Raw genomic sequence first — 26,424 nt, 5'->3', positions numbered from 1 at the left:
CCCTGTATAAACCTTTTTACGAGAGCTCTACTAAATACGCATAGTGGTGTAGGGTATCATATAGTCGGCCCCGCCCGACTTTTGAGCTTTCCTTACTGGTTTTTAATGTAGAAAACCTTCCGACAAAAAATATTTACTCACAGGTTCAATATGGTCCTCTCCAAAGATAATAAAATATGAATGTATTATCTAAATAAATACATATCCAATGGGGTATCATACACTCAACCCCACCCGACTTTCATTGTGTCCTTACTGCGAGCTTTCATGTATTCAGCTTGTTATTCTTTATTCCCCTGCAATTACAAGTGTCACTCTAATAATCAACCACATCTAATTAACATCTTTTGAATTAAATCTGCTACCTTTCACTTTTTCGTTCACAAATTAATTTCCTCTTTTTATTCACACACACACGCACATTGCAATTAGTGAAAATGACAATGCACGAACACAAAGAACAGAAATGCCAAAAAGGAATGACATTTGACATACGAGAACAAAAAATAAAAAAAAAATAATACAAAAACTTCTCACGAACAGCCGTCGAGGCTATAAAAATAGAAACTACAATAATTCATTAATCGCAGTCATTCGTTTGCGTCATTCGTTCATTCATTCAACGAAATTCTTATAAATTTCCATAGAGCATTCAATGGTGGCATGAGACACGGTATGGCATGCAACAGCTGTCGCTTTCGCTATCAAATATGAAAATCTAAAGTGAGAAAAAGTAAAATAATTACGGAGAATCAATGTTGACACAAGAAGAATGATTAAAATATTTATTTCTCTTGAAATTGTCTGTAGCAAATTTGTGCCGGAATTCTGTTCTGTTTTTGATTGTAGCTGAAAATTAAATTTTGATTTAAACGAAAAATGAAAAAATACCAGATTAAAGCAGTAAAGAAAGTCCTAAAGTCGTGCGGGGCTGACTTTATTGTACCCTACACCACTTTGCTAATTTAGTAGAGCTCCGCATAACAATTAAAAGTTTTTATGGGAGAATTCAATCATACACGCTATGATTATAATTAAAATTCAAAGGACTAAATATGCCGAAGCATTTGTATCTTTTAAATTTGGACGTGTATTGCCCATTTGGTGCACAATTAATTTAAAATCTGACCAAGTTATATATGGCAGCTATATCCAAATCTGAACCGATCTCGATAAAATTTAGCAAAGGTATTTCTAAGCTGCATTTGATATATTTCTCCAAATATTGTTGTTACAGAGTGCATATTACGGCTGCGGAGGACAAAAATAACAAATCGGATTAACAAAATATAAGGGAGCTATAGCTATATCTGAACCGATTTCGATCAAATTTGGCATACTTATTTTCAGGTCCAATCTGATCGTACTTGCAAATTTCCATACTATTCGGACTGATATTACACGTTTGGTGCACAATAAAAGGTAAATCGGACGAAGATATATATGAGAGCTATATCTGAATTTGTACCGATTATATCCAATTTCAATAGGGTTCGTCCTTGGGAGAAACAAATGTTTTATGCAAAATTTCATCTGGATCAGGCAATAAATGCGAACTGTACTTTGTTTACAAAAATATATGGATAAAGACGGACGGACGGACATGCATAGATCGACTCAGAATGTGATTCTATGCAGGTTATCAAAAGGAACTATGGGTCTATCTCGTTTCCTTTTGCCTGTTACAAACAAATGCACAAAGACATAAAACCCTGACCACCTTGTGGTGTTAGACCTTGAAATATTGGTCATTGAACCATTATGTAATGTAGTGCGACAAAATTAATTTTTTCGGGTTCTAAGGCCTATAGATTTACTATTCATGGTTTCCACCATAGTATGGAGGGTATATTAAGTTTCCAATTCCGTTTGTAACACCTCGAAATATACATTTAAGATCCTCTAGCTTCCGAATGAACTAAAGTGGGTTGATACAATTTTAGTCATTGAAAATAGGCTATATAGGTCCACGTTTTGGTATGGCCCCATATAACTGTACCATTCGTATTTGTACTTCGCAATTATTATTATAGTACTACGAGAATTATTTAATTAAAAGTATTTAAAATTTCTGAAAAAAATGTCCACGTCTTCATAAAGCCCTATATGGCGGTACCTCCAAATATTCGGTATTTTGATAATTTTAGCGACATTATTCACCGGAAATATTTTAAGTTTCGCATTTGAAGCTCTTACTGGTTGCTACAGGCTCTGGCCGAAAATTGTCTATGCAGGTCCACGGTTGATGATGCAGGTCCAGGTCTTCATGTAGCCCCCATATAACGGCACCTCCCTTTATTCATCGGAATTTTTTCAAGTTTCTTATTTGAATATTGTGATGCAGGTCCACGTTTTCGTATATAACGGTAACTCTCACGTTCTGTATTTATACCCTAAACCACATAGTGCTAAGGGTATTATGTATTTTTGCATTTGTTTTGTTTTTGGGGAAGCAAGCGAGATAGACCCATAGTTACTTTGGAGGATCTTCATAGAATGATATTCTGAATCGATTTATGCATGTCAGTCCGTCCACCTATGTGTGTTCTTGGGAAAATAATATAGGTCGCATTTATTATCCGATTTAGATGAAATTTGCCAAACAATATTTGTTTGGCCTAAGGACGAACCATATTTAAATTGGAGATAATCGCTTATATTTATTTATTGAATGAAAGCAAAAATGGTCAGAAATACCATCAAATTTTAGAATAAGTTTAGGTTTGTTCGAATTGGTCACCTTTGGCGCGAATTATGGCCTTCAACGGGCCAATGAAACCGTCACACGCTGCCTGAATGTTGCTCTGCGGTATTTTGGCCCATTCCCGGCGAAGCGTTTGCTTGAAGCGATCGACACTTTGGTATTTTTTAGTGCCACCCTTGCTTTCCAAAATACTCCAGACATAATAGTCCAGCGGATTGATATCGGAAGATTTTGTTGGCCATTGTGCGCTGGAAATGAAATGGGTGGCGCGTACTGAATGCAATGGTGTTGAGACCCGTTGAAATGTCCAAGGTCTGCGACCAAAATGTTTGCGTGCCCAAGGCTTTAATACAACCTCCAGAATATTTTCGAAAATATTCGCAAGTTATTCTGATGCCCACGTCGATTAATACCAGCGGAGAGCTACCATCGGCTTTTATGGCGGCCCACGCAATCAGCATGTGCACCGAAGGTGCACACTTTAAGCTGACCTCTTTGGCAAGTAAACACGATCATATTGTTTTTTACCAACTGCTGGACAACGAATGTTTTCTCATCGGAGAAAACCAAATTCGGCAGTTCACAACTTTCGGCCAAGCGAAGCAACTCTTTAGCTCTTTTGAGTCTATTTTCTTTTTGTTGCGATGTAAGTTCTTGCACTTTTTGGAATTTCAATGGCTTTACCCCGAGCTCATTTTTCAATATTTTCCGAATGGAATATTGCGATGTGTTCAGCTCACGAGCTATTTCTCGACCACTGCGACGCGGGTTTCGATCAAGTCGCTTCTTTACTTTTCGAACCATTTCTTTTTTCTTCCGTCCACTTTCTTGACGTCGGTCTACGCAGCCAGTATCACGGTAACGACCCATGGTACGAGACACAAAAGATTGGTTCACATTTAAATGCTGGAGTGCTCTAACGATAGCCAATTGTGGTTTTCCTGCCAAATATAAAGAAATTACACTATCACGCTCGAATTCCATCACGAATAACTTTTTTTCTGGAAAATTCTCACCAAAATGCTTTTGTACGATAGTAAACAATATAATAATTTTAACAGCTGTCGGACTAGTGGCTTAGAAATGACAGCAGTCTGAAATTGGTTGCAATTTTTCCAATATATATATCTTTATCCGATATCGGGTTTATTGTGCACCAAATGCCTAATATCACCCCAAATGACCTGAATTTTTGCACATCGGACCGAATTCAGTCTAGAAGCAAATGCTTCGAAAGAAAATCGGTTCATATATAGCTATAGATTTACGTATATGTTTCATTCGATTTGGGGCATAGTATGCATTCTACAAGAATGATATTTGGTACCATATAACTCATAGAGCTCAAAAATACCTCTATGAAATCTTATCGAGATCTAATTAGATTTGGATAAAGCTCCCATATATATCTTTATCCAATATCAGGTTTATTGTGCACCAAATGCCTAAGATCAGCCCAAATGGAATGGCAATTCCGACTGAATTCATCCTAGACACAAATACTGCAAACTTGGTGAAAATCGGCTCACGTAAATACTTTTATTCCGATTTGGTGTTTAAGTCCCTCACAAGCGTAATATACTCTACATAACAATATTCTTTGGTAACAAATATCAGATACAGCTCAGAAATAAGTGTTTCAAAGTTTGTCAAGGACTGTTCATATTTGGTTGTTACAGGAGCTCTACTAAATACACATAGTAGTGTAGGGTAACATATAGTCGGGCCCGTCCGGCTGCCTTTCCTTACTGTTTTTTTTTTTCTTTTTAGTTATATATTCCGTAAATATGAATATTAGGGTTTTCAAAAGGAACAACAATTTATTTAAACATTTAAAATTTCGTCAAATTACAGTTGAGTTATCTTCATGCGGCAGTACACCATTTGGCACCTTACTTGAGTCAGTTAATGAGATTTGCGTGGAAGAAAAAGTATTCCGAACAGTTAAATTATTTTCTTTCGATGTGGAGATAAAACTTAATTTTGGCGGAGCAGTACGTGGTCGTATTAAGCTACGACGTAAGCGTTTGTGAGATAAACGCCATAATTTATGACGATTGGAAGCTTTGGGAAACCTTTGATAGGCTCGAAAATTTAGTTTTCCTTCGGTCACCAGTTTGTTGCGATGTTCCTCCCAGTCCTAAGAAAGAAAAACACACACAATCTTTTTGAATTTCATTCTAAGACATTTACGTAATTATATATTTACCTTCATATTTTTATCACAGCTCAAACGCATTTGTATCAGATCGTAATTATCCAATATGTATTTCACTAACCAATTGATACCGGATTTTATGGTTGTGTTGCTATTTCTTGGTACATCACTAGTCCCTGGATCGTATACACATAGCCGAAGAGCACTCCCACATGTGCTGGCCATTCGTTGCAACCGAAACGAGTTCTCAATATCATACAGTTGTATACTTTCATTGGCCTGATCGGCTTTTGTTGCCACCAGCAGGACAGGTTTGCCACTAATATATGGATTTTTCAATGTTTTGTGTAGTAAACTAAATGACTTCTTCATATTTTCCCACGTTGAAGACAGGTCGAAGCAATAAATTATCGCCATTGTCTGAAAAAAAAAACAACAAAACGATAGATAATAAGGATACGAATATGAACGAGAATTTTATACACCTATATCTATAAAAGAGGAAAATGTATGTATGTTTGTTTGTTTGTAATTTATGGACTCGAAAACAGCTGAACACATTTTCCTGAAAATTTCCAAGTATGCTACAACATCGCCTGAAAGTAACATAGGCTATGTAAATTTTTGAAATTCCACTTATAACTGGAGATATGGCATCAGAATCGGGGGTACCTCCCAAAAATTTAGATTTTATATGCACATATCTATTGATCGATTACAGATACAGTCTCTAAATTTGGAATGCGTAAAGGAAAAATGATTTTGCCAAATTATATTTAAATCGGTTCAGATTTAGATATAGCTCCCATATATATTTTCAGCCGATTTAATTTATTAGAAGCACCAAACACGATATGTATGTTCGATTCCAATGAAATTTGGAATGTGTGACAGGATTTTGATCAGAAAATAAATTAGTCAAATTATACTGAAATCGGTTCAAATTTGGGTATAGCTCCTATATATCCAGGGTGATATGAAAAAACAGCAACCAAATTCAGACTGCTGTCATTTCTAAGACACTCATCCGACAGCTGTTAAAATTTTTCCAGTGACAGCTCATTATATTGTTTACAAGCTTAAAAAAAAAAGATTTTGGTGAGAATTTTCCAGAAACCGCAAGTGGCTATCGTTAGAGCACTCCAACATTTAAATATGAATAAATCTTTTGCGTCTCGTACCATCGCTCGTGATACTGGCAGCGTAGCCCGACGTCAAGAAAGTGGACGTAAGAAAACAGCAACATCAGCGGAAATATTTCGAAAAGTGAAGAAGTGACTTGATCGAAATCAAAGTCGCAGTGACCGATAAATGGCTCGTGAGCTGAATATATCGCAAAATTCCATTCAGCAAATATTGAAAAATGTGCTCGGGTTAAAGCCATTGAAATTGAAGAAAAGTGCAAGAACCTACAATAAAAATAGGCTCAAAAGAGCTAAAGAGTTGGTTCGTTTGGCCCAAAGTGGTGAACTGCCGAATTTGGTTTTCTCCGATGATAAAACATTCGTTCTGCAACAGTTTGTAAACAAACAAAACGGTGGCACCTTCGGTTGGCCACCAAAACTCAAGTTTCGGCCATGGTGATGGTGGGGGCCGCCATGACAGCCGATGGTCACTCTCCGCTCGTATTAATCGACCGTGGCATCAGAATAAATGCCGAATATTATCGCGAAAAATTTTGCACACATGTTTATTTTTCTAGAATGCAGGTTAAGTTCGTAAATGGGCCATGTAGGTCCACGTCTTCGTATAGCCCCCACATAATGGTACCTCCCGATATTCGGTATTTTGATGATTTTATCGACATTATACGCCGGAATTGTTTCAAATTTGGTATTTGAAGTTCGAAATGGATACAACAGCCTATCACAGAAAATTGTCTGTGCAGGTCCACGTCTTTGTATAGCCTCCATATAACGGTACCACCATAAATTCGCTATTTTGATGTTTTAGCGACATTATTAACCGAAATTGTTTAAAATTTGGTATTTGAATTTCGTAATGGATACTACAGCCTATGACAGAAGTTTTTTGTGCAGGTCCATGTCTTCGTATAGCCCCCATAAACGATACCTCCCAATATTCGGTATTTTGATGATTTTAGCGTCATTATTCACCAGAATGGTTTCAAATTACGTATTTAGAGTTCATTATGGGAACTACAGTCTGTGACAGAAAATTGTCAATGCAGGTCCAGGTCTTCGAATTGGCCCCATATACTAGTACCTCCCTATATTCGGTATTTTGACGAGTTTAGGTACAATACCCACCGAAATTGTTTGAGATGTCGTATTTGAAGTTCGTAATGGATGCTACAGCCTATGACAGAATATTGTCTATGCTAGTCCAAGTCTTCGCACAGCTCCCATATAACGGTACCTCCCTATATCCGATATTTTGATGATTTTATCTACATTATTCACCGTTTATTTCAAGTTTCGAATTTGAATATGGTAATGACTTATGACAGCCAATACCTATGTAGGTCGATGTCATATAGACCCCAATATAACGGCAATATTCGTTTTTTTTAAATTTTAACAGAATTTTTTAAGGATTTCATTTTTTGAAAATTTCTAAATTCGTTCCAAATGGTGGATGGAACTTACTGATTTTTTTTTTCAATCATATCTTAGTGTTGAATTCTATTTTAATATTGATGGCAGATTAGTTGTTCATACAATCCCTTTGAATATTTTAGCTAGTTCAATTAATACTATAATATACAACCTACCCACACATTATATAGTATGTGCATAATTTCTTGCCTCTTTTGACACTGCAAACCCAACAGAGGCTAATCCAACTGGCTTAAGATTGCCAAAAAATTAGATTTATATAGAATATCTAACTTTGACTTTTTCACTTTTTTTCTATTGTATGATTTACAATGTGGAATTCTGTTCACGACGTTGTATGAATGTCTAATAGTAGTGCCGAACAACTCACTCACTCACTCTCTCACTCACCCCTGCATAATAATGATGCCAAATATTCTGAATGTCATCATTGCCTCCAATTTCCGTTATCGAACACTGAGCATTCCCGCACTTCATCGAATAGTTATGAGCTCCATTTGTTGATTCGTAGTCTAGACGTTGCTTCTCCATAAGATAGTGGCCTATCTCGGTTTTTCCACTGCCAGCCAAGCCGAGTAGTAGGAATTTGAGTTTTTTCTCTGGAAGAACGCCAACACTGCGATTGGCGTAGAATCAATAAGAAAATATGAGAGGTCGAATCGGAATTAATGTTTTATGAATGTCACTGGTACTTTTTGTACAGATGTTCAATGTTTAGATTACCTGTTTCCATCCCAGCATTTACAACAACGGCAACAACAAAATTTACACAGAATTACACCCATTAGCTGAGATTTTCATTGTCATTCAATTGCCGATAATTAGTTCCGTGTAATACCAATGATAGTCACAAATTCGCCGTGATGGTATTCTTAGAAGTAGGAAAATTTAACTTCAAAATAATATACGCTTTTTTGATAAATATTTTTGTTTTTCCAAGAAATGAATTTCCACAACATTTGTTAGTGTTTCTTTGTTTACTACAACAATTGCCTGCCTGAGGTTTAGTGCAGTTGTTAGTATCCACTTGCGGGCAAATGCCATATGACGTTGCTATGCAACCACTTTATGTTGCCATGGTAACGATTTTATAGGGCTAGCGATTGTAGTTAGGTTGCAGCGATCGACAAGAAGAAAAGCTACTTCATATTTAATGTTGATAGGGTTGTAAATTAAAGTAGTTGACCAATGATTTTTATACCCTCCACCATAGTATGGAGGGCATATTAAGTTTGACATTCCGTTTGTAATACCTCGAAATATACATTTTAGACCCCACAAAGTATATATATTCTTGATCAGCATAAAATTCTATGTCGATTCGTCTTTCCGTCTGTGGAAATCACTCTAGCTTCCGAACGAAATGAAGTAGGTTGATCAAATTCTACTCAAATGTGTATTATGTGTGCATTACTTTTGGTACTGAAAATGCGCCATGCAGGTCCACGTCTTCGTATAGCCCCAATATAACGGTACGTCCCGATATACAGGGTAAGATAAAAAATCTGCAACAAAGTCAAACGCCATAATTTTTACATATATATTTTTTAATTTTATTGAATTAAAGATAAAACATTGAAAATAGCTTCAAATTTTAGAAAAATAAATTTTGATTAGTACGAATTGGTAGCCTTTGGCACGAATTGTGGCCTTCAAACGGTCAATGAAACCGTGACACGCTGCCCGAATGTTGCTCTGCGATATTTTGATCCATTCCCGGCGAAGCGCTTGCTTCAGGTGATTGACACTTTTGTATTTTTTTCGTGTCAGCCTTGCTTTTCAAAATAACCCAGACACAATAGTCCAACGGATTGATATCCGGAAATTTTGGTGGCCACTGTGTGCTGGAAATGAAGCGAAGAACCTCATTTTCTAACCATTCTTGGGTGGCTAAGTGCGATGGTGCTGAGTACTGTTGGAATGTCCAAGGTCTTCGGCCAAAATGTTTGCGTTCCTAAGGCTTTAAGACACCATCCAGAATATTTTCGCGATAATAATCGGTATTTATTCTGATGCCACGGTCTATAATTACGAGCGGCCCACACCATCACCATGACCGGCGCTTGAGTTCTGGTGGCCAACCGAAGGGGCACATTTATAGCTGATTTTAAAATTTTACTCAAATGTGTATTAGGTCTGCAGGACTTTTGGTATTGAAAATGGGTCATGTAGGTCCATGTTTTGGTATAGCCCCCATATAATGGCACCTCCCTATTTTCGGTATTTTGCTGATTTTAGCGACATAATTCATATAGCCCAAATATAATGTTACCTCCCTATTTTAGGTATTTTGGTGATTTTAGCGACATAATTCACCGGAGGTGTTTCCAATTTGGTACTAGAATTTTGCAATGAATACTACAGCCTATGGAAGAAAATTGTCTGTGCAGGTCCACGTCTTCGTATAGCCCCCATATCACGGTACCTCCCGATATTCGGTATTTAGATGATTTTAGCGACATTATTCATTTCATTTTTTTTTTCAAGTTTCGATTTTGTTGGAGGGTTTTTAAAGATCGGGCCGGCCGAATTTAAACCTTTTTTAATTGTTTTATTTTACAACTCTTGAAGTTGTCGTCGAATAAACAAAATGCAAAGGATTGAAATTGTAACTTCCCGAATTAAAAAGGTTTATACACAAAAATAATATAATATATATACAATCATTTGCAAAGAGGTCGCAAATATCAGTGTTAAATTCCTGTTTAAAGTATTTAACTGGACATACTGATTTATGTCAATCTACAGATATCAACATGAAAATTTGAAGGAAGAATAAAGAAAATTTTCTAAAAAAAAACTAAAATTTCAAACCCAAAGTACATTTTTTTAATTCTTTCACTCTTCGAATATATGAGCGATAATCCTATATTTTAAGTTTTTTGAAGTCGAGAAATTTGGATATAACATTTTTCCCATGGTTCAGTTAATTCAAACCAAATTTATCGTAGTTTTTTCTTGTTTTATTCTAATCTGGGTCTCCTCATGTGATTCTTACGCCCTCAGCCATATGGCTACACAAGCTATATATCGATTGATACGGCCAAAACGTGCCTCATCGAAATAACGATTTTAGACCCTAAGTCTCTATGGGCCAAATTCATTTCATAAAATTTGGAGTCGATCTAGGGGTGTCCGTCCAATGTCTGGTTGTACGCACGAGAATACGATTTGGTCCAAACATGGTACATCGCAACATTATTTCCACACGTAAATCGAATTCGGGAATTGGCAACATCGGTTCATTTCTTCCGGTACCTCCAACACGAAAATTCAAAATTTTCAGAGAAAATATTTTTCTCATAAAAAATCCTAATATTTTTTTTCAGTGCTAGGTCAGATGCGAGCATGGTAAATATCGACCCACTCCATCAAGTACCTCCCCACAAAGGGTCAAAATTCTGAATAATGTTAACTGTTATAAAATATGAAATAAGAAGCCGAATATCTTCAAATTTCACACATCCGAATTTTTATTTACACAAGAAAGATTTTAACAGAATTTTGAATTGTTTTTTATTTTTGAAAATTTTCTAATTCGTTCCAAATGGTGAAGGGTATTCAAAGTTCGGCTCGGCCGAACTTACTGCTTTTTTACTTGTTTTATTTATATTTCTAATATTTTTCTCAACCAGAGATCTAATATGAATATGGAATATATCGGCCACCTTGTGTTCCCTCCCACAAAAGATTGACAAATATTCGCATAAAATTGGAAATGATTGTTCGATATTCTTTGTAGTTTTCACATTGAAATGTTTTTGTTAGTATTAGAGAAACTGAATGAATCGGTCCAATATATCTGGAACCTCAAATATTTATCAGCATGTTATAAAAATTATCACATATTTCATGTAAAGGAAGTAGTCAATATAGTCAAAATCTGGCACGTTGTAGTATTTAATAATACTTAGGTCAGATAAGAAATGGAAAATATTGACACACTCCTTCAGTACCATCCCTATAAAGGATCAACATTTTAATAACCATAATGCATGTCAACATTTATTTTAATAAACCGACATTGGCGGAGGTTATACATCTGTAAACTAGGTTTCGGGAGGAGCTACCAATCCCCATCAGTTCCCTTGGGTTTTGTCTGGGGTTATTCTACCCTGGAGTTAGTAAGTCATTTGTAACTGAAATTGTATTTGAATTTGAGTAAATATTTTCGATGTGCGAAATATGATTCAGATCCTTCGAATATTAGATTCCAGTCAATATTCGAGTGTATATAATGTATAAATATTTCTGATTTAAAACTTAATTCAAAATTAACGTTCAATAACATGGTATAACGTTGTATCGCATATCTGTACTTACTTTTTATGTTAGCAACATTACTGTTCTGAGCAGAACTAACAGCAATGTTAAATTTTGAAATTGTACTGTATTTTCTGTTGTATGACAGTTTAGGTGGTGGTTGATGTGACAATGGGAAAGGACTGTGAAGCTAGTGATGTTATGTGATGATGATGTGGTTGTGTGTTACAAAGCTGCTGAGGGTTTAATTCTCTACTCAACTTTAAAAGCTTTTCCTTAAGGCAGAAGTTTGCAATGTATATGAAAAGCTATTTTGCTGCTATTATTTACAACCATGGGGAGACCTTTGGTTTTCAAAAAACAATGAGGGCCCTAAAATAAATAAATTCAAATTGTATATCGTATTTGTTGTCAAATAATCGGTTTATTTACTACTCGTAAAAGGGTAGTCAAATCTGGGTCTCTTATCTAAACTTCGGGTTGTGATGCACTGTAAATGATAGTTAGATTTGAGCATGGTGAGATTATAGATTGCATTGAAAATGGTTAATAAAATTTTAGTCAGGCCATAGAGGACCATGTTTTGGTATAGCACCCATACAACGGTATAACCCACTTAATGGTTTTAAATATAGTTCTTAGCCCAATTTTATGTAAATTGGCAGTTTGTGTTCTCAGTATACAGAAAACATCATTGTAAGAAACTGTCTATATAGGTCTGAGTTGTGGTATAGACCCCAAATAATTGTACCTCCAGACATTACGCCTTTTGATGATTAGTGTCCCCTTTTTCTTTTTAACGGAAATTTGGTATTTGGAGTTTGTAATGGGTTACCTCTTGTGATAGAGAATTGCTCATACAGATCCTCGTTTTCGTGTATCCCCTAGAAAACTGTGGCACTCTGTATTCGGTATTTCAGTGATTTTGGCCATATTGTTCAAGGGAATTATTTCAATGTTTGAGTTTGGATCTGACAATCCAACCATTTTCTCATATAGAAAATTATTTTCACAGGTCCAGGTTTTAGCATAGCCCTTAAAGGCAGTACCAAAAATTATGTAATACTCCGAAATATTGGTCCTGTACATAGGAAACTATGTATGGATCTTCTTATCTCGCATAGCTGAGTCAATCTAGCTATGTATATATGTCCGTCCGTCTGTTAATGTTACATTTCAATCATGCTACAGATAACAATTATGGCCCGATGGAAATGGAGATAGTGTTAGGATCACAATAGACGCCTATTTTTATACCCTACACCACATAGTGGTAAGGGTATTAAGTTTTTGTGCATTTATTTGTAACATAGGGAAGGAAGCGGAATAGATCCATAGTTACTTTTGAGGATCTTCAGAGAATCACATTTTTGTCAACAAAATGCAGGTCGAGTTTTTTATCTGATTGAGATGAAATTTTCCATGCAATATTTGTTTGGCTCAAGGGCGAACCCTATTGGTGAGAATCGGTTCAAATTTAGATACAGCTCCCATATATATATCTTTATCCGATTTCAGATTTATTGTGTACCAAATGGCTAATATCAGCTCAAATGAACTGAATGAATGAAGTCATCGTAGAAACAAGTGCTTTAAATTTGGTTAAAATCGGTTTAGATATAGCTATAGCTCTCATACATACGTTTCCTCCGATTTGGCGTTAAAGTCCATCATGTGCGTAATATGCACTCCACAACATGAAAATGGACCATGTAGGTCCACGTTTTAGTATTGCCCCCCATATAATGGTACCCCCTACTTATTTTCGGTATTTTGGTGATTTAAGTAATGGATACTACAATCTATGACAGAAAATTGTCTGTGCAGGTCCACGTCTTCTTATAGCCCCCATATAATGGTCCCGCCCGATATACGGTATTTTGATGATCTTAGCTACATTATTCGCCGGAATTGTTTCAAATTTGGTATTTGAAATTCGTAATGGTTACTACAGCACAAAACAGAAAATTGTCTGTGCAGGTATACGTCTTCGTATAGCCCCCATATAACGGTACCTCCCGATATTCGGCATTTTAATGGTTTTTGCCACATTTCTTCTAATGTTTCCTTTACCCTAAGGTGGAGGGTATTAAAAGTTTGGCCCGGCCGAACTTAATGTTTTTTTTTACTTGTTTCATATTAAATTTAATTATTCTATTCGGTGAAACTCAGTCCGGTATATCTATTGCTCTAACAAAGGGTTTTTAATATAATCATCCGCTATAGATCAATGTTATTGAGTACTAGATGTACAAAATCCTGCGTCAAATTTATTGAAAATTTATTCCTAGTTGAATATTATTCCCAAATTTTGACTACCATTCAAATAAGGTTCAGAGTTTGTATTCTCAATATAAATTTTTTTGTTACGGTAGCTCTACTTAATACGCATAACGCCCGTCTTTTAAACTTCGTGACCTCAATCGAGTAACATTCAGAGTCGTTGTAGTAAAGTCTGTTTGTTCATGTACTTTCCTAAGCAAGTACAGGTCACATTTATTGTAAGATTAAAGTGAAATCATCTAGAAGTCATGGATTAATTATATACTTCACAAATTGGTGTTTCAAATTTAACGTAGTCCGTGTAAAATCATTTGCTTTAAAAGCAAATCTAAATTTGCCTACGAAGATTTATTAGCGTATATGAAGTCACTCGAAATTGATATGGAGTATTACATAACAGACATTGGTTCTTATATTCTGAGACGCGTTGTATTTTTCCCACAAACCAAACTTAAATTTGACAGATCCACAAAATTTATATAGGCTGAGAACAAATGTTTACTATGCTAAGTGAAATACCTACATATGACATGTTCTCATTTGATTTAGAAACTATTTTAGCACTAAATACGTTTATTCGGTAAATCAGAAATGCATATATTTTGACCAAAACTAATTTTGTAAATTAGAAAATAGCCAATCCTTTGTCAAACCTACACCCATAGGCAAAGCGAAAAAAGGATTAACTCACACTGACATCTTGTTTAATTCCATTTTGTCGTTTAATACAAAAGTACAAAAATACATGGACAATGTATACGTGTAACGGACAAAATGCGAAAACAAAAATAAAAATTCGTTTTACTCGTTCGGTGTCCATGTCAAGCGAATATAATTCGCGTGTGAATTTCTCCGACTACGTAACACCTGTTTTCCCAGTTCGCTCCGTAGGGCTTCTATGAATTTTCATGTTGTTGTTTTCCTCTTTTCGCAATACAACAACGCCGTATTCATTCAATCAGGAAGAGAAATGAAAAAGCAGGAAAAAAAGCCACTTGTTTTTTTCGGTTGGCTGGATCAATTACAAAACTTTTACGTCTGCGGCTTACGGATTAATAGCGAAACCGGACTTATTTAAATGTTCTGCAGGAAAACACACACACACACACAAAGTGGTAGAGCATCAATGAAAAGGTCAGTCAATACTCATCCTGGGAGAAAGTTTTCAATAATAATGATTGTATTGAAATAAATGAGGGGATTGTTTCATTTATGGCAAAATCTTAGGGCCTTGAAGTATTCTAGTTTATTGCGATGATTATTTTAATTGTTATTTAATATCTAAACGAAGTAAATAAAATAACTTTTCTCCTCCCTCTCAATCAAGCAATATTATAATTTAATTAATTTAAATTGGTAATGATTGAAAAGAAAAATACCAGATACATTTCTATAAATACATGGACTTACCATTTCCCAAATAAATTGAGCAATGCCTACTTTTCACCATGAAAAAATAAAACATTGGAAATGGTGTAGCTCAGACAGTATGAGTAAGTGCATTCTAATCACATTTAGGAACGGTGAAATATATTTGAGTACATTTGAAGCTTCCAATTGAAACAAATCAAGAAATTAGTGTTTTCCTCCTACTGTCAATACAATATGTACAGGGTGACATGAAACTTTGAATACCATCCACCATTTGGGACGAATTAGTAAATTTTCAAAAAAAATAAAATCCATTAACAATTCTGTTAAAATCTTAACAAGTAAAAAAGCAGTAAGTTCGGCCGGGCCGAATTTTGAATGCCCTCCACTATTTGGAACGAATCGGAAAATTTTCAATAAAATAAAATTCATTGAAAATTATGTTAAAATCTTTAATACTAGGTATCGGAAGATGCAGATATCTGGGGGGATTTGCGATATTGTGGACTTATATAGACAAATCCATGTCTGGGCGTAAAGTGCTCACAAGGAACTCCTTGTGTGGATTTTCAGATAATTCCATTGGAAAATGTGGCTAAAATCATCAAAATCCCTAATATCGGGGGTACTGTTATATGGGTGATATACGATATTGTGGACCTATATAGACAAATCCCTTTCAGGGGTTAAAGTGCTCACAAAGAACTCCTTGTGTGGATTTTCAGACAATACCATTGGAAATTTAGATAAAATCATCAAAATACCGAATATCGGAAGGTACTGTTATATGGGGGCTATACGATATCGTCGACCTATATATATAATTCTCTTCCGAGCTATAAAGTACCCATAAGGGATTTTCAGACAATTCCGTTGAAAAATGTGGGTAAAATCATCAAAATACCGAATATCGGGAGTACCGTTTTAGGGGGGATATACGATATCGTGGACCCATATAGACAGCTTTCTTTCACGGAGTAAAGTACTAACAAAGAATTCCTTGTGTAGAATTTCAGACAATTCCATTGAAAAATGTGGCTAAAATCATCAAAATACCGAATATCGTGGGGTACCGTTAAATGGGGGCTATACGATATCGTGACAATTTCATTGATAATGAATATCGGGGGGTACCGTTATGTGGGGCATATACGATATACGATATAGGCAATTCTCTGTCGGGGGGTAAAGTATTCACAAGGCATTGCTTGTGTGAATTCTCAGACAATTTCGTTGCAAAATGTGGCTAAAATCATCAAAATACCGAATATCGGGGGGTACCGTTATATGGGGGATATACGATATCGTGAACCGACATAACCCGTCTTCGAACTTGACCTGCCTGGAGACAACAGAGAGATCTGTGAAAAATTTTAGCTTCCTATCTTAATTCGTTTTGACTGTAGCGTGATTACAAAAGACGCACATACGGACGGACGGACGGACGGACAGGGTTTATCCCTTCGTCTTAGAATTTTACGCTCAATAGCATCAAGAATATATACACTTTTTTGGTTCTAAAAGTATTATTTCGATGAGTTAAAAACGGAATGACGAACTTAATATACCCTCCATACTATGTATGGTGGAGGGTATAAAACCGGCAACCAATTTCAGACTACTGTCATTCTTAAGCCACTCGTCCGACAGCTGTTAAAATTATACCGGTGACAGCTCATTATATTGTTTACAAGCGTACAAAAGCATTTTGGTTAGAATTTTTCAGAAAAAAAAGTTATTCATGTTGGAATTTAAGCGTGATAGTGTGATTTCTTTATATTTGGCTGGAAAACAACAAGTGACTATCGTAAGGGCACTCCATCAATTAAATGTGTCTCGTGTCATCGCTCGTTACCGTGATACTGATAGCGTAGCCCGACGTCAAGGAAGTGGACGGAAGAAAACAGCAACATCAGTAGAAATGGTTCGAAAAGTAAAGAAGCGACATGATCGATACCCGCGCCGCAGTGGCCGAAAAATGGCTCGTGAGCTGAACATATCGCAATATTCCATTCGGCAAATATTGGAAAATAAGCTCTAGGTAAAGCCATTGAAATTGCAAAAAGTGCAAAAACTTACACTGCAACGGAAAGAAAATAGACTCAAAAGAGCTAAATAGTTGCTTCGCTTGGTCAAAAGTGGTGAACTGCCGAATTTGGTCTTCACCGATGAGAAAATATTCGTTGTACAGTAGTTTGTTAACAAACAAAATGATCGTGTTTACTTGCCAAAGAGGTGAGCTGAAAATCTGCACCTTCGGTTGGCCACCAGAACTCAACCGCCGGCCATGGTGATGGTGTGGCCCGCCATAACAACCGATGGTCGCTCTCGGCTCGTATTAATCGACCGTGGCATCAGAATAAATGCCGAATATTATCTCGAAAATATTCTGGAGGGTGTATTAAAGCTTTGGGCACGCAAACATTTTAGCCGCAGACCTTGGACATTCCAACAGGACTCAGCAACACCGCACTCAGCGAGGGGCCTCATTAGTTACAAAATGTGGTCCCTCGCTTCATTTCCAGCACACAATGGGCACCAAAATCTCCGAATACCAATCCGTTGGACTATTGTGTCTGGAGTATTTTTGAAAGCAAGGTTGGCATTAAAAATACCACAGTGTCGATTACCTCAAGCAAGCGCTTCTCCGGGAATGGGCCAAAATACCGCTGAACAACATTTGGGCAGCGTGTGACGGTTCATTGGCCGTTTGAACAAATCTAAACTTATTTTAAAATTTGATGCTATTTCCGAAATTTGTTTGCATTCGTTCAATAAAATTTGAAAACAAGTAAGCAAAGGCTATAGTCGTGCTGGGCCGACCATGAGATACCCTGCAACACTACAATGTGTTCGAAGTCCCCTTATATCCAAATCCATTTTGGAAGCTATCGCTTTTGGAATAATGTCAAAGAGCACTACCCAGAGGTTACCAATAGGTTTTTGACCCGGAGAATTCCGCCAATATTTACGCATTTCGTAGTGTTGTTAAATATTCAAAACTATTTCACACGAAAGTTGTGGTCCATTGTACAGCCAAATATAATCCAATGGTCACCCGTAATGCTAGATTCCTTCCCCGTCCTTAACTCTCTTCTGATGCGAATTTCTGTGTCGATTAGTTTTCAATTGTGGCCTATAGAGCGACTACAAAATTAGAAAACATCTTAAGAACAAGAGACTTTAATTCTGACCCTAACCCTACCCCAATGCAATATTTCGTATGGTTTGGACTATAATTGCAACGTGAATATATTACCCTCAAATCGTAGTGTTGGGGGGTGTACAAATTTAGAAAATTTACAATTCAAAATTGAAAGTCAAATTGAAAAAATCGCATGCGATAAAAAATATGTCAGAAATTTTATTTATTGGTATATTTTTCCGCGATTTTCTAAAATTTTATCATTTTCTGGCAAGAGACCATTCCGAATTGATGGGAATTGTGAAAATCGGTCCAGCGGTTCTTGACTTATAAGCATAACAAATAAGATCTATTATTTTACATATATATTGTACCAATTTTGCTATATATCCGATTTCTTGGCTATCAGCATCACTTTAATGGTCAGAAGTGACCTTTTAATGTATTTGTGATACGGCTGGGTTTAAAAATATTCGCGGTTTAGTGGAAATTTTCTTATTTCCTTATTTCCTTAGATAAAAGTTAGGGTCTACCCGCTAAATATTGTTCCAGTCCTAAACTCTAACTCCATGTAAATTGTCGCGTCGATTGGTTTATAATTGTTGCCAATAGAGCAACAGCAAAATCAGGAAATTTTTCTGTTTTTGGTCCATTTCAACTTCTAAATACTGTGGAATCATTTCCAAAAACAATAGGGTTCTATTCTGACCATAACCCCACCATTTTAAATTTCGTGAGGATCGGGTCATAATTGCGACCTGTAGCTTGATTACAAATTAACATGGACAGACGGATATACATAGCTAGATTGACTCAGCTCGGCGAGATAGCAAGATCCATATATACTTTCCTATGTGGGAAACCAATATTTCGAGGTGTTACATAATTGTTGGCCCAATCTAACTTATAATACCCCCAACACATAGTGTAGTAGACATAAAAAATGTCAAAATTATGGTTCGACTTTGTTGCCCTCCACCTTGGAAAGGAGGGTATATTAACTTTGTCATTCCGTTTGTAACATCCTTAAATATTCGTCGTAAGCCCCATAAAGTATATATATTCATAATCAGCATAAAATTCTAAGTCGATTTAACGATGTCCGTCTGTCTGTCCGTCTGTCTATCTGTTGAAATCACGATACAGCCCACATTATTTGACTTAGAGCGCCAATTGCAAATTTAGCAGAGCAATTTGTATTGTGTCTAGGATGGTTGGTATTGAAAATGATATATATCGGTCCACGTTCTGGTATAGCCCCCACATAACGGTACCTGCCGATATTCGGTATTTTGATGATTTATGCCTCATTTTTCACAGATTTGTCTAAAAATTGGTATTTGTAGGTCATAACGTGTCCCTGTACGTGTGGCAAAACATTGCATGTATAGGTCCACGTTTTGGTATAGCCCCCAAATTAAGGTACCTCCGGATATTCGGTATTTTGATGGTTTTTGCCACGTTTTTTCACTGATTTGTCTAAAAATTGGTATTTTTGGGTCATAATGGGTCCTAGTTCGTGTGGCGAAACATTCTATGTATAGGTCCACGTTGTGGTATAGCCCCCAAATTAAGGTACCTCCGGATATTCGGTATTTTGATGGTTTTTGCCACGTTTTTTCACTGATTTGTCTAAAAATTGGTATTTGTGGGTCATAATTGGTCCTAGTTCGTGTGGCGAAACATTCTATGTATAGGTCCACGTTGTGGTATAGCCCCCAAATTAAGGTACCTCCGGATATTCGGTATTTTGATGGTTTTTGCCACGTTTTTTCACTGATTTGTCTAAAAATTGGTATTTTTGGGTCATAATGGGTCCTAGTTCGTGTGGCGAAACATTCTATGTATAGGTCCACGTTTTGGTATAGTCCCCATATAACAGTACCTCCCAATATTCGGTATTTTGATGATTTTTGACACATTTTTTCATGAATTTCTCTAAAAATTGGTAGTTGTAGATCATAAAAGGGTCCCAGTTCGTGTAGCGAGTCACTGTAATTATAGGTCCAAGTTTTGGTATAGCCCCCATATAACGGTACCTCCGAAATTCGGTAATTTGATGATTTTTGCCACATTTTTTCACGCGTTTGTCTGAAAATTGGTATTTGTAGGTCATAATGGGTTCTAGCTCCGTTGGCGAAACATTGCATGTGTAGGTCCACGATTTGGTAAAGCCCCCATATAACGGTACCTCCCGATATTCGGCATTTTTGCCACATTTCTTCTAATGTTTCCTTTACCCTAAGGTGGAGGGTATTAAAAGTTTGGCCCAGCCGAACTTAATGTTTTTTTTTTTTACTTATTTTACCTCACCCGTATATTAAAATTCAATTGCAACTATTTTCTTCATCTTTTCTTTTCTTTAAATTGTATCCTCCGTTTCTTTCAGGCCTCTATATGGGCAAAAAACTTTAATCCAGCCTGAATAACTGCTTAAATTGCCACTCAGCACCATAATATGCATGTATGTATGTTTGTACTGAAAGAAAGGAGAATTTCACCGGGCACAAAGTGGGCATAAGCCTCAGAAAACAAGGAAAGGAGTTATTCTCACTTTATTTTCGAAACGAATATTCTCCATGTACGCGAATTGGCACTCAAGATATTTAATGCCTGAATGCACACACAATCGCTCGTGGTCTATGATACCGGACAGCCAGCCAGCCAACCATCCAGTCAGCCAACGGTCACTGTAAGGGAAACTGCTTTCCCCGGCGTTCGTGCGGGCGTATCACACCCTTGATAACACGTGAATGGTCATAATGATTTTAATCATCTTGGGTATTCACAATGATTATGGGAGAATTTGTTAAGCGATTAAATTGCAAACAAAACCGGGGGGTTGTTGAACTATTGCACTTTTGTTGGGAAACTTTTGTGGATGGGTTGCGAAAACAAAGAAAGGGGTGAGCCGACAGACATTTCTCGAAGGGGGTAAAAAATCAATTGATTGATCATTTTATTTTAAATACTTTTTGTTCAGTTCGACTATATTTGTTATTGAATATTAAACACGTGCTATACGGAAATGTCTTAAACGGTTTAAGTGTGACTTGAAAACAAATGAACCACTTCCCATGTGTGGAGACTGGTGTGTGTGTGTGGACAACGTTTTAGACGTTCAATGGAATTGGACGTGCATCTGTTTTTTTTAATTGGATCATTGAAGAAATGCCTTTTGAAACTTTTGAAAATAAGTTAGTGACCTTATTTAGTTGGGGGGAATGAACATTTTGTTTGACATAAACAGAGGTAGTCGGCCAAACCGTAGGTCCTTTATAGGGCAATGTCAATTACTATTTTATAATCAGACTTATGAATAGAAAAGGACACATTAAAAGCAAACATAAAACTAAGGGAACTATTCGGGTTGACCTTATTCGCATTTGTTATTCGATAGTCCTTCGTGAAATTAAAACGCCGAAATCCACTCCATTGGGGCTGATATTAAACAATTCGTGTACATTAAATGTGAAATCGGATAACGACATACATCAAAATCTTAATCGATAAAAATCAAATCTTGCAGTTGTATTTCCGAGCTTACGATGTGAGGACTTCAACACAGAATCGGATAAATCAAATATATGGGAGCTATATCTGAATCGATTTTCACCAAATTTGATGTACTTTCTCCTAGGCTTAATTCGGTCGGTTTTGCCGAAATACATCCTATTTGAACGAATATTACACTTATGGTGCAAAATAAAATTTTAATAAAACAACTAAAAAAGCTGTAACTTCGGCCGGGTCGAACTTTGAATTCCCTCCACCATTTGGAACGAATTTGGCAATTCTCAAAAACAATACAATCCGTTAAAAATTCCGCTAAAGTCTTAGGAATACCGTATGTAGCCGTTATATTAGAGTCAATACGACGACATGGACCTGTATAGTTAACTTTTGTCATAAGCCATTTCAATATTCAAATGCGAAACTTAGAAAAAATCGGTGAATAATGTAGCTAACATCATTAAAATTTCGAATGTAGGGAGGTATCGATATATTGGGTCTATACGAAAACGTGGACCTGCACAGACATTTTTCTGTCTTAGGCTGTAGTATTAATTTCAAACTTCAAATACCAAATTTGAAATAATTCCGGTGAATAATGTCGCTAAAATTATCAAAATACCGAATATCGGGAGGTACCCTTAAATGGGGGCTATATGATGACGTGAACCTCCACAGACAATATCCTGTCATAGGCTGTAGCGTCCATTATGAACATCAATTACCAATTCAACAATTCCGGTGAATAATGTCGTCAAAATCATTAAAATACCGTATATCGGGAGGTGCCGTTATATGGAGGCTCTACAAAGACGTGGACCTGCACATACTATTTTCTGTCTTAGGCTCTAGTATCCATTACGAACTTAAAATACCAAATTTAAAACAATTCCGGTGAATAATGTCGCTAAAATCATCAAAACACCGAATATCGGGAGGTACCCTTATATGGGGGCTATACGAAGACGTGGACCTGCACAGACAATTTTTGTCTTAGGCTGTAGTATTAATTGCGAACTTCAAATACCAAATTTGAAACAATTCCCTTGAATAATGTCGCTAAAATTATCAAAATACCGAATATCGGGAGGTACCCTTATATGGGGGCTATATGATGACGTGGACCTACATGGCCCATTTTCAATACCAAAGGTCTTGTAGACATAAGACTAGAGTGATTTCCACAGAGGGACATCGGTAAATCGACATAGAATTTTATGCTGATCAAGAATATATATACTTTGTGATGTCTTAAATGTATATTTCGAGGTGTTACAAACGGAATGACAAACTTAATATAGCCTCCATGGTGGAGGGTATAATGAAGATTTATATGGGAGCCATATCTAAATCTGGACCGATTATCACAAATTTCTTCCATGGGGTTCTTCCATGGGACAAACAAATGATTTATGGAAAATGTCATCCTAATCGGACCTGTACATTGTTTACATAAATGCATGGACAGGCGGACGGAAAATTTGTTAAGCGATCATAAGGGGATATGGGTTTTTTTATTTCCTTCTGCGAATATTACAAACAAATGCACAAAGACAAAATACCCTGTACTACAGTGTGGCGTAGGGTATAAAAATGAGGATATAGTACGAACTTGGCACATCGTAATGCCGTAGGTCATCATAGGTCATGGGCAAAAAGGGAAATTAGTGGTTCACTCCTTTAAGATAATTTAATAAAAGAGTAAAGTAATTGGTTCACTTAACGATTCATCTACGTCCATATGACAAGGCTGAGGCTAGAATTCACTCTTGGTCCTAAGGCGTAAGATAACGCCAGATTTTTGAAATTTAAACTAGAATGGTACGAAAAGTACTAAATATGGTACCCTTTGGATTTTACGAACCAGTAGAAATAGAAATTTGAAATGAGGGTCACTGATGGAGTGTATGATGACCAAAGGGTTTTTGGAAATTCACGCTATAAGTATGAAAATCCACTATATTTGGTACAATATCCTATCCTGCGAATGGTTGGTGCTAAAAATTTGAAATTTAAAATGGGAATCAAGATTGCTGTGTAGGGTCGATTTAAGGAGGTAGTTTTTAATGTGTATACACATGTTTTCGTAAAGTACTTAACGCTACTAAATTTGGCAAACAAACTGAATTTGGAGGAAGGGGTGGAGCTCGAATCCTGAAATTTGAATTTAACATTACTGGCAGTGTGTAGAATTGGGATATGGTGGTAGATTTCGAAATTTGAACTTATGTGAACGAAAAGTACTAAACGGTTCTAAATTTAGTCTAATTTCTGTTTGGCTGAACCCATGGAACTTGCACGCTGACATTTGAAAATAAGATTATTATTCCATTGTAGGATTTGAGTACGTAGGAAGTTTTGGAAATTCGTACATATATGTACAAAATGGTACTAAATTTGGTAAAATTTAGATTTTGGGAGAGCCGGTAGAATTGGAATCCTGAAATTTAGAAATAAGATCACTATTACATTGTAGGATTGGGGTACGTAGGAATTATTTGAAATTCGTACTTATGTGTACCAGGTTGAACTAAATTTAATTCTGGGAGAACCGATCCTGAAATTTGGAAATAAAATATCTATTGGATTGTATGATATAAGTAGTTATGAATGCTGAATGCTACAATATTTGGTATCGGGTGAAGGCATAAAGATAAAATTCTGAATTTGATACTAAGGCTACTGATGGCATCTGTGTTTAAGAAATGGAAATACAAATTTGTAAAAAAAAGCACTGAGTGATAATAAATGTAACTGGAACCCGAAAATTTTTGTAGATTTGGTGGTGGTTTTGGAAATGCGCCCTTTACAAGGTGAGATGAAAAAACTGCAACCAACTTCAGACTGCTGCCATTTCTACAAATACATTTGTAAACAAACAAAATGATCGTTTTTACTTGCCCAAGAGGTCAGCTGAAAATGTGCACCTTTGGTTGGCCACCAGAACTCAAGCCATGGTGATGATGTGGGCCGGCATAACAGCCGATGGTCGCTCTCCGTTCGTATTAATCGACCGTGGCATCAGAATAAATGCGAATATTATCGCGAAAATATTCTGGAGGGTGTATTAAAGCCTTGGGCACACAAACATTTTGGCCGCAGACCTTGGACATTCCAACAGGATTCAGCACCATCGCACTCAACACGCGCCACCCAAGAATGGTCACAAAATGAGATTATTCGCTTCATTTCAAGGGCAAAATGGCCATCACAATCTTAGGATACCAATCCATTGGACTATTGTGTCTGGAGTATTTTGGAAAGGAAGGTTGGAACAAAAAAATATCAAAGTGTCGATAACCTCAAGCAAGCGCTTCGCCGGGAATGGGCCAAAATCCCGCAGAGCAACATTCAGGCAGCGTGTGACGGTTTTATTGGCCGTTTGAAGGCCATAATTCGTGCCAAAGGTGACTAATTCGAACAAATCTAAACATAATCTAAAATTTGATTCTATTTCCGACATTTTTACTTTCATTCAATAAATAAAAAAAAATAAAAATTATGGCGTTTGACTTTGTTGCAGTTTTTTATCTCACCCTGTACATGCTAGTAACAGTAAAAAAACCGTCGAAAAAATATAGTGGATGGCTGCCGATTTTCTGATTGGTATTCAAGCAAACTTTAACCTCAGCCATTTTTTTCAATTTTTTAAAAGAAACCCTAGATTTGAGGGGTCTGTTAAGGTTTAGATGATGTAGACATTTACATATTTTATTATAGCAATAGAAGACCAAAGAGTATTAATTCGTGCACTTTATACCGCTTACCAAAAATCTACTAACTATCTACGCATAAGCCAATTCCATGAATTGCTATAAATAAAAAAAAAATAAAAACTGTTCACCAAGTACTGCCATAACCGACTGATGAATACTCTGTCCACGTTGCAATCTTGCAATGCGATACTTTTGCAAATACGCACAGTGTCAGTACACAAGTTAGTGTGTGTGAGTGTGTGTTGGCATGTATGTCTGCACACGCCCCATTGAAAACGCGCTAGTTTCATTCGCGCTAGTTTCATTCGCATCCTTTTTCCTGACGGCCCAGCCTTTGTTATTTTTTTCTGGTTAGTTGCTTGTTGGTGGTTGCAGGAAAATATGAGCAGCGAAAGGATGCGAAAATGTGTGAAATATGCATCAATCATCGCTTATTCGAAATGTCATCAATCACTGTATGTTAAGACTGATGCGACTGATACGAATTTTGAGAACAGCAGACATGTTACTCGCTCGTTCACTCGTTCGTCGACGCATGCATCAGATTATGCTTGAATATAATATGTAGCGGAAATATAGTGCGAGGTGAAAATATTTTAGAGGATGTGTGTTTTCGAAATGGCAGATTAAGGTAACTGAATTTGTCAGCTAAAGAAATTTCCGTAGCTGATTATAGACAAACAAAACTAGAA

General features: G+C 36.5%; 1 protein-coding gene across 1 annotated transcript; it reads right to left on the bottom strand.

Annotated features, from left to right (window-relative positions):
- Positions 1 to 4,504: 4,504 nt before the first annotated feature.
- On the bottom strand, positions 4,505 to 8,513 carry LOC101896846 (ADP-ribosylation factor-like protein 15). Its single transcript, XM_020039415.2, has 4 exons — positions 8,165 to 8,513; positions 7,832 to 8,057; positions 4,914 to 5,282; positions 4,505 to 4,844 (listed from the first exon to the last, which is right to left on the bottom strand). The coding sequence occupies exons 1-4, from the start codon at positions 8,224 to 8,226 to the stop codon at positions 4,548 to 4,550; spliced, it is 954 nt and encodes a 317-aa protein (XP_019894974.2). The 5' UTR covers positions 8,227 to 8,513; the 3' UTR covers positions 4,505 to 4,547.
- Positions 8,514 to 26,424: the final 17,911 nt, after the last annotated feature.

This window comes from Musca domestica, unplaced genomic scaffold (genome assembly GCF_030504385.1).
Source record: "Musca domestica strain aabys unplaced genomic scaffold, Musca_domestica.polishedcontigs.V.1.1 60, whole genome shotgun sequence".
In the NCBI taxonomy this organism is placed as follows: domain Eukaryota; kingdom Metazoa; phylum Arthropoda; class Insecta; order Diptera; family Muscidae; genus Musca; species Musca domestica.
Note: the sequence above shows the minus strand (reverse complement) of the source record. Positions and strands in the feature narration are given on the sequence as shown.

What these genes read in the sequence shown, in the direction of transcription:
- LOC101896846 (XM_020039415.2), bottom strand. Translation starts at nt 8,226, where the DNA reads ATGGGTGTAATTCTGTGTAAATTTTGTTGTTGCCGTTGTTGTAAATGC. An exon ending in GGCATCATTATTATGCAGGG is followed by an intron (nt 5,283 to 7,831) that starts GTGAGTGAGAGA and finishes TTTTTTTTTCAG; the next exon opens with ACAATGGCGATAATTTATTG. An exon ending in GCTGTGATAAAAATATGAAG is followed by an intron (nt 4,845 to 4,913) that starts GTAAATATATAA and finishes TTTCTTTCTTAG; the next exon opens with GACTGGGAGGAACATCGCAA.